General features: G+C 43.3%; 1 protein-coding gene across 4 annotated transcripts in view; it reads right to left on the bottom strand.

Moving 5' to 3' along the window:
• APPL2 (adaptor protein, phosphotyrosine interaction, PH domain and leucine zipper containing 2) overlaps nt 1-19,703 on the bottom strand; it is a 44,439-nt gene extending 24,736 nt beyond the window's left edge. For all 4 annotated transcript variants that reach the window (XM_004675728.2, XM_012720239.1, XM_012720240.1 and 1 more), the window contains exons 1-5: nt 19,594-19,703; nt 12,454-12,552; nt 5,286-5,345; nt 4,682-4,753; nt 3,625-3,712 (exon numbers count right to left, since the gene is read on the bottom strand). In XM_004675728.2, coding sequence (XP_004675785.1) covers nt 3,625-3,712; nt 4,682-4,753; nt 5,286-5,345; nt 12,454-12,552; nt 19,594-19,647 — 373 coding nt within the window. In that variant the 5' untranslated portion in view covers nt 19,648-19,703. The remainder of the gene's footprint in view (nt 1-3,624; nt 3,713-4,681; nt 4,754-5,285; nt 5,346-12,453; nt 12,553-19,593) is intronic.
• Nucleotides 19,704-21,224: the final 1,521 nt, after the last annotated feature.

The following is a 21,224-nucleotide window of genomic DNA, read 5'->3' as shown; positions in this document are numbered from 1 at the left end:
CAGGCGGGAATCGAACTCATGCGGCAGCGGCTTTAGATTCTCAGTGCTGTGCTTCAACCCACTGCGCCACCAGGGAGGGCCCAATGCTTGTCTTTTTAAGAGGGATTGATTAATTCTGAATTGCCCTACTAAGAAACAGCTTTTGTTGTTGCTGGAGAGAGAAATCTCAGGAAAATTACAGTTGAGATATAAAAATGAAGCCCTGATAATAAGTACAAGAAGAACCTTGAGGTGGTGACACCCATCTCTAAGGGACACCAGAGTAGAAAGTACCTGCCTGTACTATGGCCACAGAAGATCAAGAAAGGGGAGTGGTACATATGATGGGGTTGGAGCAGCTTTGAGGCAGAAACACCTTTTGAGAAATAGTGGCCAATGATTGTTGAGGGTCACTCACCAGACAGGGTGACATAGTCAGCTTTTCAGAGGAAAGGGAAGTAGGAGTGGGAAAGGTGCAATTTAGCTAAGTCATCAGCCAACAATAGGAAACAAAAGAAATCCAGGAGGAATAGAAGTACAACTGCCATTTGCAAAAGACATGACACTACACAGAAAGCCCTAAAGATTCTACCAAAGAGCTATTAGCAACAATAGATGAATCCAGAAAAGTGTCAGTTACAAAAACACATTAATCTGTTACATTTTTACATGTGATGACTGAGAAGAGAAATTATGAAAATTCCATTCAAAATCATTTCAGAAAAAAGCAAATTATCTCAGAGTTAACCAAGGAGGTGATGGATTTAACACTGAAAACTGAAGACTTTACTAAAGGATATACATGAGGACATAAAAAGATGGAAAGACATTCCATGTTCATCGATAGGAAGGATCAAAATGACTATCTCACCAGAGACCATGTAATACAATCCTTATCATTATACTAACATATGTTTTTAAAGAAACTGAACAAATATATTGAAATTCATCTTTAATCATAAAAGGCCTCTGGTAGGAACATATAATACTAAAAAAAATTTCAAAAGGGAGAGAAATGGAGGTCAAGTCACCTTACCTGACTTGAAATCCTATCATGAAGACGCAGTAGTCACAATATGCTACTGGCAACAAGATGAGACACATGGATCAGTGGAACAGAATTAAAACCCAGAAATAAATCTAAATATACATCCATATCAAATTTATAACCAGGCAGACATGGCCATACCATCGGTAAAGTGTCTCTTTATCAACTGGTGCTAGGAAAACTGGATGGCCACATGTCCAAGAAGGAAGTTGGATCACTCTCTAACTCCATGCCTGGAAGGAAATCCAAAATGGACTATAGAAGAAAATTTGAAGAGTAAATTACTGGAAGAAAATAATAGCAATATCTCAAGACATCATTAACAAAGATTGACGCCCTTGGCAAAGTAATAAATTCAAAAAGAACCAATTGGGAGTTCCTCAATTTGAAAAGATTAAACACAGTGAAAGAAAATATAGAATGATGGGGAAAAAATCCTACCTGGAGTATCAGAGTAGCCCCAGGCATCATGACCTCCCCCAGGGCTCCATCAGACTAGTGAGACCCCATACCTGCAGTGGGGGAGGTACCAGATTGGCCCTAGGCCCTGCGACACCCTACAAGGCCCCACCAGCTGCCTATACAGACTGGTAAGACCCCTGAGCACTGAGAAGGGAAGAGCCCAAAGGAAGCTCTACCTACTGCAGCTGTGCCCCAAAGCACATAATGGAAAGAAAAAAACCCAACAAGCAAATCACGAGTCATTAGGGGCGTAATGCAGCGGAGAAAAAAACTCAAAAATCCAATTCAAAGACGTGAAGATATGTCTAAAATTATGATAAAGAAATTCAAAAATGGAAGAATGCCACCCAAAACTCAGAAAAACAAATAAATGTTTTTAGAGATAAAATCAGTGAGCTGAAGATGGAAAATGCTCTCAGTAAGACAACAATGAGTCTGAGGATTTAAAAAAAGAAATACAAGAAATGAAAAATTTGGAGGAACTCAATTAGAATAGATCAAATAGAAGAACAAGTCAGTGAACATGAAGATGGGACTGCACAAAGAATTTGGTAGAGGAGGAAAGAGAAACAAAGTAGAAAAAATTAAAGAACACTCCAAATTCAGGAACCTAAAAGAATTCCCGCCTAGCTAAATCTGGAAAATACAGAGAAACCAAATAAAGGGTCAGATAAAGCCAACTAAGTGGATTACAGGCCTGAGATTACCAGAGGGCGGGAGAGAGGGGAGGGGAAGAACAAGTGGGGTGGACCGCAATGACTACGGTGGTGGACTACGGTGGTGGACTACGGTGTTCTGGCGATAACACCTGATGAGGTAGAACCAGCACTTCTAAAACCTGAAGAATGATATAAATCAATGTTGTCTCAATTACAGAAAAAAGTAACCTATGAGATTTTCAGTTAATACTAGATTGTCAACATATAACTGCATTTAGCAGGTTTGGGCTTTATATATCAATATAGATGAACAATACAAAGAACATTAAAAATCCTGCTCGATCAAGGTTGCTTTTTATACAAATTAATTTACATATTATTTATTAGTTTTACTAATTTTTAGAGGGGTCAGGGTTGTGCCTGCAGAGACTATTTTGATAAATTTAGAGACAATGTAGCGTGTGCCACTCTACCTGGCCCCTCCAGCCTCACCTGACATGATCCCAGGAATGTTCAGAGGAGAAAAAAACGTCACCTTCAAGACTGACCCTTCCATTTACTGCCTAAACAAAGTTTTAAGTGATGTATTTTTAAACAAGAAGTACTGCTCTGAACAGATGTGATAGTATTCAGATTTGGGCCATTTTTTGTTCACCTATATTTTATGAGAATATTCTAGAAAATATAATCCTTTAATATCTAAGCAACAAACATTTTCATTAAAGTAAGAAAACAAAAAGAATAGAATGCTTAAAAATTGCTTTTTGTGATACCAAATACGTTTTTTCAGGATTATTCATTCTTTTATTTGCTGAACTATCAATTTCTTGAGGTAGAAAATTAAATAATTATTTCAGTTCAAGAACCAAAATTAGTCTAAGGGAAATGAGACTCTCTGAACTGCTACAGACAGCACCCATTCATTAGCTGTGAGTTCCAGACAGCAGAAACCCCACCTGCTGCACTCCAGCCACATCCCGAGGCCAGCCCTGGCGGTCCCCGCCCCGTCCTCCTCTGCCACTTCATTTCACATACCAAGGCATTCACAGTTCCCCAAGAGCAGCACGCCTTTGCAAATGTTCCCCAACCTGTAAGACTTGTTATGTTTATCTGTCTGGTAAATATTTAGTTACTTCTCAAAACCCCGTTCAGGGATAACCTTTCTCAGGAAATCCTTCCAAGCACCCTGTTCCCAAAAGGGTAGTCATGTTTTTCTATGTGCTGTCTCTACTCCTTGTGTATATATCTCTCTCCCACTGCCCTCATCATCTCACATATTAAAATAATGTATTTCCAAGTCTGTTTTCTTAGCAGCCTGTGACCTCCTTTAGGTGAGCCAAGCATATAGAGGGGAATTTCAAAAAGGTGGGAGGCATTTGCCAATGACACACACTGAAAAAAAAATTTAATATATAGGAAGAATCATTATTACATGATTTTAAAAATATTTTGAAGATAACTGGCACTAAACTTTACCTGTAAGATCCATTTCTCGAAACTGAATAATAGGTAGAACCATTGTGTCTGCCAAATGTTTAGCCAGTTCTGTATGGAGAACATTAAGCTGAAAGAAAGAGAAACCTATTGAAGAAAATCACATTCACTATCATGACATTGCCTTTTTTCACCAAGGATCATGCTGAAAACGCCCGTGTTGTTGAGGAACTCAGTCAAACAGCTGTAGCAAACAGATGCCCTTCATAAAGCAATCACCAATACAGGCCTATGGGTGTGCAGCGCTAACTGCAAGTTGACAAGATTCTGACAAGGGCATCAGTCAAACTTGCTAAAGGAGTCTCTTAGCCCAGAGGTCTTGTTTGCCTGCTGCACAAACTCTGGCTCTGGCCTCCCCTGAGCCACACCGCGGGCGGGGAGAGTGCTTTGATGAGCAGTCAGTCAGTGGGCACCGCTCACTGCCGGGGCCGCACACAGGCCACCGTGTCCCCAGACCACAGTGAGCTCTTGCCCTCAGACGGGACTGAAGCTGCACTCAAAAAACAGACAGACCTACTGGAAACCTACTAACCCACAGCCAGCTGTGGGCCTGGGGCTCACTCTGGACAAAGAACACTCCTCCTGACACTACTCGGCCAGATTTCAGGTGCGTCTTCTCTTTAGAAAGTCCTGACCTTTCTAAGAGTGACAGGACTGTGTTCAGTGTGTCCTCACCAGATTGTTTTAACCATTCGTTCTTTCTCCCCTTCCACCTCAAGGCCTTACTAACTCCTGTCCACTTAATAAATGGCCAAAGTAGGAAAAATGAAAACTCTCCCCATTAGTACTGCCGTCTGGGAGCACATTTTGTGTGCCAGCTTTCTATATTTTACAGCATTCACTGCTCATCCACTCTGTGAGTTGAGTACTATTCACTTTATAGACAGGCAAATAAATCCCCCAATCCAGAGAGCAAATAAGAGGCATGACTAGGCTTTTTAATCCTAGGATATTTAAGTAACTATCTCAAAATGGAAAGTGGGTCACAATAAAAAAAAAAAAAAGAATCAAATTACACTTTGTTATGTCGCACTCTTACCTTATCCACCACTTTGGAAAAACAGTGGAGTGTAGAGATTACTTCTTCATCACCTTTTCCAAGGGCAAAATTCTAAAACCAAAGAATTAAAAATAAAAAGGCAGGTGTTCACTGGGAGTTAACTAAAGAGCTCCGCACTACAGCATCTCCCTACAACACGCTGCCCTCCCCCCTACACCTCACAAATGTGTCAGTGCCGAAACCAGAGCGCGCTCCTGACTGCCAGCACTATGTGAAGGCCTCTCTGGGCTAGGCCTTCTTCGGCTTTCACCCTTTAGTAAGACATCATGGCATCACTGAGCTTATTTCCTATTATGTCAGTGGGGATTTACTGGTAGCTGATGAATATGAACCCTCAAGAACAGCTGATTTTTTCTGTGGGTTATTAGAACAGATGATAAAAATTGTGGCTAGTAACCAGATAGAATTTACCGTGGGAAGGAAAAAGCAAGACAAAGGAAAAGGAGGAGAGTGGGAGGAAAGGAGGAAGGAAAAGCCAGGAGGGAACGAGATAGAAAAGAAGGGAAGGGAGGGCAAATTCCTTTGTAAGAAATCAGCGTAAGAGACTCCTGAACACAGAATTGCCACGTAAATATCCCGTTACCCGCTTTTCATACGCCAGCAGTTGCTTAGAAAGTTGTTGAGTAGCCAGACACATTTCATTCTGCAAAGGAAAGAGAAAAGCAAGATTGATCCACTGCACGTACAGTAAGTAAAATACGAACTACAAAACAGGACAAATGCCACCTCAGAGAATCCCTTAAAAATAATATGTGCGTAAGTCTATAAAGGAGTAAAACAGCTTGCTCAGGAATTAAAAGGTTACCGCTTCCTTCCTCTCCGCATACCCAATCACTTACAGATTACTGCTCCTTCTGGCCGTTCAGTCGGTAAATACCCGTAAAAACAAAACCAAAAAGGGACGTGATCCCGTGCCCACACAGGGCTCGCTGGGGAGGCAGACATCAAAACATAGTTCCAAGCATGGAACAGGAGTTACTGACTGTGAGGAGTGTGACCGGGGGAGCCACTGTCTCTAAGGAAGACAGTCTGAAGCAGATCCCTGGACTTAGCGATGGAGACGAACTTTCCGCACTGAGGGAACAACAAGTGGGGAAACTGCGTAACCAAGAGGTGACAAGCAAAAAGCCTGTGTGAAGGGCTATAGAGGGCAAAGTTGCAAAGCCTGAGGATGCGGGGTGAGGCCACGTGCGCGTGGCGGAGCAAGCATGCAGGTCTCCATGGCCCTTCACCACGTGCAGCGGGACTTAGGCCGCAGCACTGTGGCATCAGGAGATGGTTGGTGATGATAATGACAATAACACAGACACACAGCTCATGCCCAGGGAGGCCCAACTGTGCCCTTTTCACTAGCCATTACTGTTCATTTTCCTCTTTTCTTTTTTGTCCCTTCAATCTGCTTCTCAGCCTAGAAAACATGTCTTACATTTCTAGGGTTCAGCTAAGGCCACCCTTCAGATTCAGCACTTACTCCTAAGAAAGGAGCAGGCTATGGCCTGGGGCAGGCAGATGTGGGTGGACACTGGCCTGCCATGGCCTTGTCCTCCATTCACTCTGTAGTTCTCCCAGATCTGCGGCTCCTTTAGAGGTGAGGTGTAAGCACTGCAGGAGCCGGTTTTGTTTTTCATGATTCTCCCTTGCAAGAACCATCAAAGCCTAAGCCCACTTACTTTGGCTCTTTGCAGACAAATGGCAAGCTGTTCTGACTTCCTTCATCTGCCCAAGGAACAGGCTAGGCCCTGGAATGTGACTCTTCCCTTTTTCCCCAGAAAAAGTCAGGTAAATATAATGAAAGTTCCTGGCTTGTGCATCTTGCTGGGGTGCTACTACCCCTTTCAAAAATACCCAGAGCGGCCCTCCCTGGTGGCGCAGCAGGTTAAAGCACTGCACTAAGAAACTAAAGCCACTTCCGCATGAGTTCGATCCCTGCCTGCCCCAGAGGTGACCACATGGCGTGGCAGACCTCTCCTGGCCCGCCCACTGCTCCCCTCAGCAGTGTACTTCCTCGATCTGCCTGTTCTGCTCCCCACTCTGTCCCTGGTGAATCCTCTCACCCTCCGCATCTCTGGCCTGTACCCCAGTTCTGTATGAATAAATAAATAAATCTTAAAAAAAAAAAAAAATACCCAGAGCTGGCAGCCACACAGCGAAGAGGAAAACAAATCAAGATCTCCATAGCAGTTAAGAGATGAACATGCAATGGTTCCCAGTGCATGCAGTCTCACAACAGAGTCATCCAAATCCAAATTTGAGATAGTACCCAGAATCACGGTATAAAGCAGGAAATATCCTAGCCCTACAAGGCAGCAGCACAACTGGGGGTGAGGGGCGGCAACAAAATAAAAAAGTGAGATGATGGTGCAGCAGGAAATACTGCCGAACAACCATCTTCCTTGGGGCTGCGGTAGAGATCAGCATGCGTGGGAACAGCAGCTGCAGCCAGTCGCTGGGCTGCCAACCCTGCCGCGTCGGCCAATCTCTCGCTTCTCGTTTCTGAGCTCTCAGTGGGTTTTTATTCAGCTACCTTGGCATCTGCTGGGGCATCAGCACGTGGACGCTGATTTGAGACCCACAGACTCTCCTAATAATAGCAGCAAACCTCCACAGAGCATTCAGTCCCCAGTGGGGGCCACTGTAAGTACCTTCAATAAGCTGTTTCACTGGATTCTGACAGCTGTGTGAGGCAGGTTTTAACTACAAACTCACATTTTCAGATGAAGAAACAGAGGCACAGGGAGGTTACGCCACTCTCCCAAGACCACATAACTCAGAAGCAAGGCTGGGATGTCAATCCAGGCCTGTCCAATTCTAAAAAAACACTACTCTACTTTACTTGGAAGGAAGAGCTAAGAAGGCAGATGCTTTAGACCAGAGTTGACAAAGTTGTCTTATACGACTAGATAGTAATTCTTTTCGGCTTGGGGAACATATGGTCTCTGTCACAGCTACTCCACTCTACTGCTGTGCCATGAAGGCAGACATAAACAGTACATGAACAGTTTCACTACAATTAAACTTTGCTTACAAAAATCAGAGGCCAGCCCCAGGGTCACAAGTTGCTGATCTTGATTTAGACACTATCTCCCAAAAGACTCACTCTTCTGTTCTACCTCCCTCGAGATGCTCTGCGTTAGGCTAACATACATCAGATTCAAGAAACATTTTTATGTGATTAAGTCAGTCTTTTCCCTAATCTTAGCGAAGTCTACGATATTACTCCTTCCACATCTGTATCCTTCAGGGGCTGATCAACAGATAGGACATCCACCCTTCATGTCTTGTCTTCAAAATAAGCAGGAACACACAGGCTACCTGAATTCTTCCCTTGAGCTTATTGGCAAGGGTTGAAAAGTAAAGGGAAAACCTTCCAGGGAGCTGCCGGTGTGAGCTAACACCCCGGGCAATGCCAACGGAGCTCAGAAAGGGGGTACAACATATAATAGTTGCTTCCCAAAACTGTACAACAGTACTGTGCCAGGTCTCTCCCAGAAATACCTCCTGCAAATAAGTATTTTCAGATGTATATGACTTCAGGCTACAAGGTTCTATTCCAACAGTATAATTTCAGTGACAGCAAATAACACAAAAAGACCTGCCCAAAAAGAAATGAATCTCTCGGAAACTGTGCACATATATGAAAAGTCTTTCGAACTGGACCAAATTTAACTTTACATATACTTAATCCACTTACTGTACACCAAGTTTTTATGCAATGCTTTACCATCCGCAGCTAATTAATCCACACCTTGTGAGGCAAGCCCTACAATTATCTCTGCCACAAGACCTGCAAAACTGGAGCTTGAGCAGAGAGTAAATATTAATAATAACAATAATAGAGAGAACTACTAATATTTACTGGCTCTTTTTAGTTACCTGAAATTTCTGTTGAGCATGTTTCATATACTAGCATTTTTAATCCTTAAAAGGAAAGGTGGGTATAGTTATTATCCTCACTTTATAAATGAGGAGACTATTTTAAAAAGGGTAACTCCTCTCTAAAATTATACAACTAGTAACTGGAAAGACAAAACTTGCCTTCAATTCAGATCTGCCTGACTCAAAATCTACCGCCTGAGCTCCTGACACCTGTTCTGATCTTAAGTCAAAACTGCATCTAGTTAGTACTCAGGGTGCAGACCTTGCAGGGAATATAGATAGGGCCATAAATCCCTACTTTTCAAGCCAGAATGCAACAAAAGAGGCTGTCTAAAATTTAAGTTCAAAATGGAGTCCTCGTGAGTAAGAGTCCTTTGACATTCTGGAATAGTTCTCTGGCTACCGATAAGAGTCCTACAAAAGATAAATGGACACACGGTTTACGGATGACATCACCCATGTCAGACTCTCCCCCAAGACTGTGAAGAGATGGAATCCCCCAAGGCTGTGACCAATGCAGAAAGCAAATCCTAAAGGAAAGCTTCTGATCCAGGAATCTTTATTTCATGAAGAACTGCCACTGTCACCTGACACCGCCCAAAGGCCTGTGGGGGAGCAGTGTCCACAGTGCACAGGAACACAGAGAAACAAGGGCACAGAAAACCCACCAGAATCAGAGTCCGCTTCCACCTACAGCAAACAGTTGGCCGAAAACACTGCAGCTGAAAGCCTCCTCATCCCAGGGCTCTGCACACAGCTCAGACAGGCCCACATGAGAGAAGGCAGGGCCGAGAGGCACACAGTGGAATGTTCTGTTGGGGCATTTCTTGTAAATTCCTTTAAAAAAAATTTTTTTTTAATTGTAGCCTCTTAGAAAAAAGACAAAATGACAGCATTCAGAGACTCAAGACAAATATACGCATTAAATGTGAAATTTGGACACATTTAACTAAATATGTATATAGAGGCATCTATGCAGGTACTGTGGGCATTTTAAACTTATTTAGCCAACAATTTGAAAGATGGCAGCTCTTTCTTAGATGGCCCATGTTTGCCCAGCCAATGCACAAGAAATGTGTATAACTTCCTTTATGTAGGTGACCCACAAAGGAATACTCAGTGTCCACCATCTGCAAAGGCAGAAAGGCACATCTGACAGTTACAAGACCAGATGTGACTCCAGCGACTGCAGTAAAATGCTGCAAACAGCTTACTGACTACAGCTTTATGCTAGCACTTAAGTAAAAAAAAATTTTAATTTCCCCAAATCAGCTACAGACAGCAAAACTGCTCAGAGAACTTTCCTCCACTTTTCCTTCTCTTCCTCTTTCTAAAACTAAAGTCTGAACTTATTATCTACATCAGGATCCAGAAATCTGCCATGTGATCTGATTTAAAATATCTGTTATGAGCATTTGTTATTTATCAGCAGCATAAACCCAGTTTTTAAAATAATGAAAAACTACAAAAGGTTAAGTGCCTCTTTTCAAAAATGAAACTATAAAACTCTATTAATCTAACTGAATATACCTAGGTATAAAGTAGTCAAGGAGCATGAAATAAAACAAGGAAAACAACTTGGATAATAACATTGAGAGAGTGGTACAGACAGATAGACACAGCCCACAAACTGATAAAAAAGGAGTTAGGAAAATTTTCTTAATTAAAAAGAAACAAAGCCAAACACCAAAGCCTTGCAATAAGCCTGAAATGTCAACTGGCCCAGATGACCCGAATGCCACTGACCATGGCCTGAACGTGCGCTGAGGCGGGGAGCGCCAGCCAGACCGCCTCACTAGCCTTTGCTCCGGGAAGCCCCAGGCAGGGTGCAGGGTTTGGGACCAGCAGCAGAGACCATGTGATGATCATGCGGTATGAATTAAAAGCACTTACAGCCTCTTGGAATGCAAGACCCACTTAATTTTGGCAAAATGTAGCTCTCTGGCTCACAAGCAAAAACTGTCTAAGAGAGTGTTTTGGATATCTCCAAGTAAATGATTCCAACAGACATGGAAATGCAGAACAGAGATCTTGGGAGTGGCAGACACGGTCCCTAAGTCTTGGGGCTCTCAGACCTTTTACAGGAAAGAAATCATTTAAGGACAAGAGCCAAGTGAGAAAATAGCAAGCAAGTTCAGGTACACATCTGGGGGGAATATTCTGTTTTCTTCAATTTTGTGTATTTGGGGGGAAAACGAGAACAGGAGAAACAGAGCTTTAAAAAATTAACAAGCTACATTCCCAGTTTCCGAATATCTCATCAAAACAAACAAGCAAAATCACAAATGAGCACCATTTGTCTGTTAAAATTAGTTCCAAAGAGTAAGATGCACCTGTGTGAAACCGTAGAGTCGCAAATCTGTGTCTCCTGCCTGCACTCTGCCTCTGGGCCTTAACTCTGGGCCTTAACCGTCCCTACTTTGTGTCCCACGGACACTCAAAACTAGCCATTCAAGAAGTGAGGCTCAGCAAGGCTACCCACCCCCAGCCACACACACTCACATTCTGCTCTATTTTCTGGTTCTCCCTACTACCGACCCTGCCGTTCAAGTCAAAGACCTGGCCATCAGTTTTCATTTATCCTTCACTCACGTGACCCCTTCATCTTCAAGCAACACCAATCCACCTCCTACATACCTCCAAAATTAATCCACTTCTTTCATTTCTACTGCCACATTCCTACTTCAGAACACCATATAATTTAAGAGTTTGGGCTGCGGCTTCTGACTGGCTCTACCATTTATTGCTGAGAAGACCTTAGCAAAGTTACTCATCATCAGAATCCTTATGTCTCCTGACTTATGAGTATAATAACAATAGTCACCTCATAGAAATAACCAATGTTAAAAAAATAAATAAGTAAATAAAGAAGAAATAACCAATGTTAAACAGCATCAAAGTTGGGCCCAGAGCTAGTGTGTAGTCACTAAACCCCAACTATCAAAACTCTTCTCTTGAGTGCCCAGCACAATTTCCCTGGGTTAGGTGACTCTCCTCTCTCCTAATATTATCCTGGTAGTTGTTTTGTCCATCTCCCAGTTATGTCTCCCAGTTATAAGCAATTCATGGCAAAGACTGAGTCTTTTACACACACACACAAAGTGTCCATATACAGTTTGAATAAATGACTAATCAATGGATAATAAATGACTATATATGAATATGAGTATACTATTGGGTGTAGTCTTTTTTAAAAGATCAATGAGAAAATGAAAACATGAACACCTACAGGTTTAAGTCAGTATGGAATCAATAATGAAAAGCATCTCTTTCAAAAATATTTCAATGTGTAACATAATGAATTTTACTTTCAAGTAACTCACAAGTCTTCTCTTTAAAAGTAACATACATGAGCACTTCTTGATCTTGCAAAGATTCACTTTTGCTACTCAACAATTTATTTTCCATGGTTTTGCAAGTCAGAGATTTGTTCCTCTAAACAAAGAAGCAACCCAATAGTTTCCAAACTGTGATTCAAGTCTTTTCAGCTGAAGCACTTAAAAAAAAACTTTCAACTTGCCTGTACTGACATCTAGACTGCCCATCTGTGGAAAGACAAAGAGCACATCATGTCTTTGAATACTGAGCCCACTCATTCACAAGTAGGAAGGGGAGATTCAAGTGTTTTCCTGTAGGGCTGAATTAAAACAATTTTTTTTGATAGCAGTTATGTGGTTCCTCTCTACTGACTTTCTAGTTAGAGGAAAATGACCTCTTTAAGGCAATGAAAACAAACTGTCCTCAGTTTTTTTTGGTGAACAGACTGAGAAAAACAATTGTGATTTTTATCTCAGGATGCCAAATAGTGTGGTTAAGCCCCCTGAGAGTTAAAGGACTCCCAATCAGCAACTCTCCAGGTGAGGGGCTGCAGATACCTGAGCTCCGTAGACACGCTGCATGGCCTGCAGCAGCTGGTTGGTGTAATCCGTGAGAGTGCAAGCATCTTCTTCAAACACACTCAGGAGAGAGCGAGTCTGTAAGAAAAGAGGACAGTGTTATTTATTTTTTTTTTTTTTTTTTTTTTTTTTTTAGGATTTGTTTATTTGTTCATACAGAACTGGGGTACAGGCCAGAGGCTCAGGGGCGGTGAGAGGGTTCACCAGAGACAGAGTGGGGAACAGAACAGGCAGATCGAAGAAGTACACTGCTGAGGGGAGCAGCAGGCGGGTCAGGAGAGGTCTGCCACGCCATGTGGTCACCTCCGGGGCAGGCGGGGATCAAACTCATGTGGAAGTGGCTTTAGCTTCTTAGTGCTGTGCTTTAACCCGCTGCGCCACCAGGGAGGGCCAGGACAGTGTTACTTTTAAGTGGAAAAACTACAAAAGAGGCAGAACTCACACCACACATGGAAAGGGGAGGGGCGGTCTCTGTTTGGGGCTTTCTTCTTTTACTGATAATACTAGGATGTGCTGATTCCTGGAGTTATAGTTTAGAGCTCCTTTGCTGATTCTTTACAGAACAATGTGTGGGCAAAGCCAGTACAATTTGAGGATCTGGGTCGGAGAAGAAAGTCTTTTTTTTTTTTTTTTTAACAGATTAAGATTCAACAGCTATTAGCTGCCCCATCTTTAGCTAGTAGTCATTCTTTTCTCTTAAGATACTACAGTTAATTCCTGCATCTTTTGTCAACGTTTATTCTACCATTTTTCAAGTTGAAGGCCAGGAAATTGTTTATATTTTGGACCTACCAGTGGAAGAGCTGGGCCCAAAGTCCAAATAGCAACTTGTAAGAATGTTCTCCCCATTCTTTTAGGGAAGACTGGCTAGCCAGGGCTCTGAAAGCAACTGGCGACGTCACCAGACGGGATGGATTTCCTATTGCTTACATGTGTAATGCCTGACACATGCTGAACACTACAGAAACATATACTGGGAGCCCTCTCTGGTAGCAAAGGGGTTAGGGCTCAGCACTGCAAGCTAGTGGCAGCTGCTTCAAGTGTGAGTTCAAACCTCCCCACCCCCCGCCCCAGAGGTGACCCACATGGTGCAGCAGATCTTCCCTCTCTCACCGCTGCTCCCCTCAGCAGTGTACTTCATCACTGCCTGTTCTGCTCCCACTGTCTCTGGTGAATCCTCTCACCACCCCTGCACCTCTGGCCTGTACCCCAGTTCTGTATGCATAATCTTTTTTTTAAAAAAGAAATATGTATTGGACACTGTAGCTACCAAGAAACATTCATTAAAATGTCTAGTATGGTAGAAATTTAAAATACTCTTTTGCAAGGGAGAGTGTTTTACGTAGGCAGGAATCTCTATGTCAGAGAACAAAACAAACAAAAAAACCCTCAAGAATAGAAAAGAAAATCTTAGAAATCCCATTAATGAGCTGACATCGAGATTTTACAATCCACTATTTCATTATTTCCCTGCAAATGAATTTCAGTTCCCCTTTCTTCTGACCTCCTAGTTCCACTAAGACACCCATAGTGAACTGCAACAGGAACAGGGAGCTGGGATCATCAATGCTTGGTTTTCTACAAACTCTGGTGCACTTCAGGCCTCACTATCTGACCCTGGGTTTGCCCAAGGGCAGGCTGAAAATACCTGCTCTGAGACCAATGTATTCTCTTCAGTAACAATCCTTATCTACAGCAGAATCAGAACACAAAAATAAGAAAGCTGTGAGAGAGGTTTCTAAAAATCTTTCAAAGGCAGCAAAATAGAACACAAATAGTAATATGTTTTAAAACAAAGTTCTTCAAGCCTTTTAAATTAAAGTCCACATCAATAAATACATTTTACCAAACAGTATTTATCATTAGTGTGAGTACACACTGATTTTTTTCTGTTCTGTTCTATTCCATTTGTAAACAACAGGAAAAAGCACAGCTGTAACCAAGTGGACCTCACAATCCATTAATGAGTATCTACAGTAGGTGAAAAACTTTGGTTTACAAGTCTGCATTACAGCTCTTTAAAATATACTTTTTTTCTTTGAGGGGGAAAAGATTGTGAAAAGACATTCCCAAATCTGCACTCGATGAACTCTATATTCATGTGTCCATACTGCGTACATGACTATCTCTGCCTTCATGCAATACTTGATGAGACTTTGTGCTGAGAACTGAGATTCCAAGGTAATGAGAAGCAAGTCTGTTCTCAGGAACTTATAGTATGTAAGCATCTTAAAGGGTCTGGGATCACCTTGGGACCCTGTCAGTCCTAGGTGCAAATCCAGACTCTAGAACTAATATGCAGAGTTAATGTGATCACGAATATTACCTATAGGTGCCTGGCACATGGTAACAGCTGTTGATGCTGATATAGAGAGGAAGATAATAAACTTTGATTGCTGATTATATGCTGGACACTAAGTGCTTTACATAGATTATTTCATCTTAACACTACAGCAATACTATTACCAAGTAATTTATAAATATAATCGAATAGTTGGGGGCCTCTTTTGTACTCATGATGCCAATGGCACAGGAGCCCCCAACAGTGATTATGATTCGGGCACCTTTCTTTGCTGTAATTACTAAGTCTGGGAGAATGGGAAGGAAGGGAGTGATACAACCGGACTGATGACACTTAATTTTTAAAATACAACTTATATCCAGATACTGAGTCTTCAATAACTCTGGAGTAAAACAGAGAGGACAATGAAAGTTTCAGTGAAGAGAGGGCTTGTGCAAACAGAATGGAAAAACTAAAGTATCATTTATACTACCTCTTGTGTGTCACATGTTATGTGAACACCAGGTATGCATTACTTCATTTAATCCTCCCAACAACTTTGAGGCAGGTTACATTAACTCCATTTTATCGATGATGAAACTGAGACTCATCAAAGTTAAGTAACTTGCTCAACCTCCGATGATGGCTGGGAAGCCTCACAGCAAGCTGTAAATCCAGGTCTGACCAATAGCGATGGCCAGCTTCCTCGGCAGCAGTCAGAAGACCGCAGGTGTCACCCCCAGGGTGGATCTCATAGTGGACATGCTCTCTGATCCACAGCCCACTGCACTGCATGGAGGCAGGACAGAGGCTGGAAGCTGCCCTTCCTTTCGCTAAACCACTGTCACACTCTCACCTGTGAGAACCACCCAACAGCTACATCACAACGTCTCCTTTATACTCAGGACATGTGTGCCAGGCTCCCATTAGAACTGGCAGGAAAACTCAACTCTTTCTAATTTACTAGGCCAACTTCACTACCCACCCCCCAAAAAATAGCCTCATCTATTTCAGACATGATTTGCTAGGTTTATCATCTCCATATTTATCAGTTCTACATCTGTTCAAACTTACAGTTAGAATAGGAATGCTCGCAAACATAAAGAAGGAGTAAGACTAAGGACCAGGCCAAGGTATATCAGCTGCTGAAAATTCCACAAAAAGATCAGAAAGGTGGTATGTATATCCCTTCCAGAGACAGTAACAGCAACCATTTATATAATTCTTAAAATATACAAATAGGTACTTTATTTATATTATTCATAATAATTCCACTAAGTAGGTATTTTAATTCTAAATTTGTCAAAACACAAGAAAAGTTGAGTAACCTACCCAACGTAACACAGAACCAGGACTTTAATTCCATCCTTCCTCTACAACCCTACATTATTAAAAGTATGCCTGGCCGGGCCCTCCCTGGTGGCGCAGCGGGTTAAAGCACTACACTAAGAAGCTAAAGCCACTTCCGCCTGAGTTCGATCCCCGCCTGCCCCGGAGGTGACCACATGGCGCAGCAGACCTCTCCTGACCCGCCCGCTGCTCCCCTCAGCAGTGGACTTCGTCGATCTGCCTGTTCTACTCCCCACTCTGTCTCTGGTGAATCCTCTCACCCTCCACATCTCTGGCCTGTACCCTGTTCTGTATAAATAAATAAATCTTTAAAAAAAAAAAAAAAAAAAGTATGCCTGGCCAGAATAACCAACCAAACACCAAAGATAAAACACTAATGCCTTATTGTCCTTCCATATTAAAGAAACTGGATGAGATCTCATAAAATATTCCTAGACACTTTTTTATTCTCAAGAATAGCCTCTAATTATGTAATTGCACAACTTTAATAGCTCTGTTTAAAATATATGTGTGCAACTATATGTATGTTTATATTTAAGCAAAATGCAATTAAACTTCTTATACCCACAGTGTGACTGGGAGAGAAAACTGTCTCAGTTAAAACAGAACTCACCGAAAGGAAAAATGTATTATTAAAAAAAAAAAAACAGCAAACCCCTCCACACAAAGACAAAAACCACCAGGTGGTTGACGTATCCTGGGTTTAAAAAAGGCTTGATCTGGTTAGTGAGGGCTGTTCCCAGCTGGGCCACTCACCGCCTAACCTCAGAACTAAGTGTTTAATTTCTCTGTGTATCAGTTGTGCCAACTGCAAAGGAAACCCCCAAAATCAAAATAATTCTGTTGTAATAATGCTTTTGTGTTCATCTTAACTCAAAAACATACTGCTAACAGAAAAGAGAATAAGCCCCCAAAGAAGTAGGAGCTGCAGCAGCTTAAAGCTACATTTGTCTTCCTATCACAGCAGTATTCACAGTGTTGGAACTGCTGCTTTTCTTATCTAACCCCTGGAACAGACTCTGATGCACTGGCAGGCAGGCAGAAAGAAACACTGCTCACAACAGCAGGGTAACATTCCGCCTCTCGTATATCTAAGGTAACCAGCACAGACACACAGACTAGTCTTACCATGCACTGTTCAGCACTGGGAACTAACAAGGAAGACATGAATAGATCTGGCTAAGGTTAGTCAACTCTATTCAGCTCTTCTTGGGTCACTGAGTTCAAATACAAAAGCTTTTGTGTTCATTTAATGAATCAGCGCAACCAGGTTACTGCAGCAATTTTTATAACTACACTAAACTAGAGGAAACAAACAACAGATGACTTCTAAGATCATTTCCTTTTAGTGAACAACTTTAGGTCACGATGACAGAAAAGCCAGGTGCTGGATAGCAGGGGTGGACAACATAGGCAGACTGTTCCAATCCAGGCTCTGCCACTTGATTATTTGGGAAAGTTATGTAATCGCTCTGCTCTGCTGATTTTAATGGAAGACCTACTTCCAAAGGTTGTTGGGAGAATTATGTGAGTTAGTACATGTAATGCATTTGGAATAGTACCTGGCACATAAAAATCCATATTTGACATAGATCATTGCTATTGTTTTATTCTTTACACCCATACACACAAATGATGGAGTTGGGTTAGATTCCTTCCAGATCCAGGTCTGAGTCTTAGAACCAAAGTCACATTGGGCACACACCACTTACAGCAGTTCTAAATAAATATGCCCTGATGATTATCAAACAACCTCCTGGAAGTAGCTGCCGTTCAAACTCACCAAGAACCCTCCATTAAGAGGAACAGTGAGTAGGAATAAGAATGTCTCCAAGTCTATTCTTCCACATACAAGTTCAGTGTCATAAACCATGCATAGGACAGAAATTTAAGCTTCTGTGCACCTCACACATCATATGCTCCATGCCCTCGATCTGCAGATGTGAAAATGGGGCAGTCACAAGGTGGGGATAGGGACAGGTCCCAATCACGTGACAAGTCAGTTGAGAGCCAGCATTAGGTAGGACACAGGTCCCCTGACCTTTCTGCCAATCCTCTTTTCTTCTTCACAACAAGCAAATCCTGTAGCCCACTTAGAAACAGTGCACCATTCATTTATGTGACAGCCAAAAATCCAGAATGTAACATACTGAAGAAGGCAACATGGAGAGACCATGCAACCTCTCCAAGCTGCATCAGCCATCACCATGCTCACTTAGGAAAGCAAGATAATCCTCGTATCTCATTTTCTCTAACTACGAAGCAAAAGGAAATTCTGGTTCAAAGTGGTATCATCTGAAATTCGACATTATTATCTTTAGACCCCACACACAAGTTGAGAGGGTGGACAAAAATGACTTCTACCAAGGTATTAAAATATCACAAGTCTAGAGAGTTCAAAGAAGCCTTTGCAAAGTCAATTTAAAAAAAATCACAGCTTGCTTAGTGTCAAACTTGCCTACATAAGGAAGACCACAGAGACCAGGGCACTGGCAATCAAGAACACACCCTTTTGACAGCTTATCTGAAGATAACAGTTATCAGGTTAGTGTAGGCAAATTCATCCGCAAAGAGATAATCCAGGCAGGTACAATTCACAAAGAAAGAAAAGGAAACAACCAAAAATGGGGGTGGGGGAGTAGTTAAAGGAAACAGGTTAACCTTATTCTAAGTTTTTCAAGCGACACTAGGGACTAAAGAGATGTATAGCTCAGGGATGCAGGACCAAGAGAATAGATGTGAAGCCAGGGAAATTTAATGAAAAACAACAAAAGTTCCCTGGGGAAAGGACCCCTGAATTATGAACTAATGTCACTCTGCACCATTTTGTATACTCACACACCAGCTTTCATCTGCGGGACTCAAAAGGACTTGACGCACATCTCCAACATGCTAATGAAGTTTCCCCACGACAGCAAGTCGGGCAAGTGTGGTGTCATTATATTTTCACAAATGGGACCCGAGTGCCCGAGGGAGACCTGGTACCGCTGGAAAAAAGATCGAGCGTCTGTCTGCCTTCTATTCTGTCCTTCAGTCCACCAGGTCCCGCAGAAACAGCGACTTTCGCAGTCTGATACCAACTTTACAGGCACTGCCTGGTTCATTCTAACGACCCTGTGCGGCGAACAATTCTCACTCCTATTTAACAGGTGACAAGAGCGAGGCACAGAAAGTTAGGTGATGTGCCCAGGAGCTCAGCTAGAGTTTAGGCCGGTATCCTCCCTTCTGAGAGTGTGCAAAGGGGCCAAGACACAAAGACTCCGGGCTGGGGCGAAGGTGGGGGGGAGGGGGAGTCCCCCACCCACCCACCCCGGTTCTGCAGCTCCCCGCGGAGTGGCCTTCCCGGAGCTCTCCGGGTTCTGGCTGCACGGCCAGGAGCCCCCTCCACGCCCCCGAGGGGCCCTACAAACTCCCGGCCGCCACCCCGCGCCGGAGGGGCCTCCACAGCCTCAGCCCCCGGGCGAGGGGGACCTGGAGGCGGGAGGTACCTGAGGGCTGTCCTGCAACGCCTCCTCCAGCAGAAGCTCGTCCACGACGGGCATGGTGCCGGCGGCGGGGCCGAGGGCCGACGGAAGGACGAGGGACGCGCGACGGTGCTGCGGGCTCCGGCGACGAGGAGACGCTCCGTGCCGCGACACCCCCGCGCGCCCGCGCCAGCCAGGGGACGCCCTCGCCGTCCGGTCCGCCCGCCGGCCCTCCTCTCAGCCCAGCCTTCGGCGAGCCGCGTCAACAGGAAGTGTGGCGAGTGGCCGGCCCGGCCCGGCCACCGGAAGTGTGGCGACCCCGCTTCCGCCGCGCCCACGCCCGCCCCCGCGGGATGCTGCGGACCGGGCTGGTCCTGCTGCTCTGGACTCGCGGGCGTCGCGTCCCGCGGCTGAAGACCCGGATGCTCCTGCCACCTAGTGCTTATAAAGCCCAAGGCAGGAGCTGGTGGTCGGAGAGGTAAATATTGGTCTGGCCAGAAAACTTGGGATGGACAGAAGAGGAAATAGATGTTGCCTCGAGGACTCGCCACCTTTTTAAAACAGAAAAATCACCCTACACTTCTCACACCTTTTGTAGATACATCCCAGTGTCCCCGAATGTCCACTCGGAGCAGAGATCATCTTCATCTAGGAAAAGAAAAAACAACTAGATAATCGAATCATCTGTGATATTCAGAAATAAGCATTTTGGAAGCCACAACTGTTTGATTCGGGTAATAACAGGTCTCAGTAGTTTGTTATAGTTTGTCATTTGGGAAATTCCCATAATCATTTTTTTCAGTTATTGTTATTTAGAATAAGAAAATGGAATGCAGAGAATGAAGTGAAAGTTTGTGAAAAGTAGAGGAGGAAAAGAAAGAAGAGGGAGCAATGGGGAAAGTCTGGCCAGGGGAGTTTGACAGCTTTTTAGATCAAAGAGAAGGATTTTAGCAAACACATTTCTCTGATAGGACATGTCACTAAAGTCAACATGACTAATACGATAAATAAATATTGTATGTTCTGGACCCTCCCTGGTGATGCCACGGGTTAGGACACAGCACTGCAAGCTAGCTGCAGCCACTTCAGTGCGAGTTCGAACCTGGACCCCAGAGGTGATCACATGGTGTGGCAAACCTCTCTGACCCACCCGCTGCTCCCCTCAGCAGTGTACTTCGTTAGTGGCCTGTTCTGCTCCTCGCTCTGTCTCTGGTGAATCCTTTCACCACCTCTGCATGTCTGACCTGTACCCCAGTTCTGTATGTATAAATCAATAAATCTTTTTTAAAAATAATAATAATGTATGTTCTACTGAAACACCTAAGCATCTTGAGGTACAGTCTGCAAGCACCTTTGAAAATCTGGTCAAGGTCTGTTTTATCTCTTGAAAACATCAAGCCATCATTCTCAGTTCTAGCCAACACAAAGCTTCCCCTAACCATTTTATCGCCTCCATGAGATATCAGGAGATTACTAAACCATCTTACCAATGAGTAGGAAACCCAATGAATAGGTGAGGTAAGTGAAAATCACCAATTCACTGTCTCAGTGCAGCTGAGTAATCAAGTAAAAGTAAAGAGTGACAACTGACCTTTGGACTTGGTGAACTTGGTACGAGATCTTGATAAGAACAGTATTCTTTGGAAGCAAGATGG

The sequence above is a fragment of the Condylura cristata genome, unplaced genomic scaffold (assembly GCF_000260355.1).
Source record: "Condylura cristata isolate star-nosed mole 26May11 unplaced genomic scaffold, ConCri1.0 scaffold00004, whole genome shotgun sequence".
In the NCBI taxonomy this organism is placed as follows: domain Eukaryota; kingdom Metazoa; phylum Chordata; class Mammalia; order Eulipotyphla; family Talpidae; genus Condylura; species Condylura cristata.
This window is presented reverse-complemented; position numbering and strand designations above follow the sequence as displayed.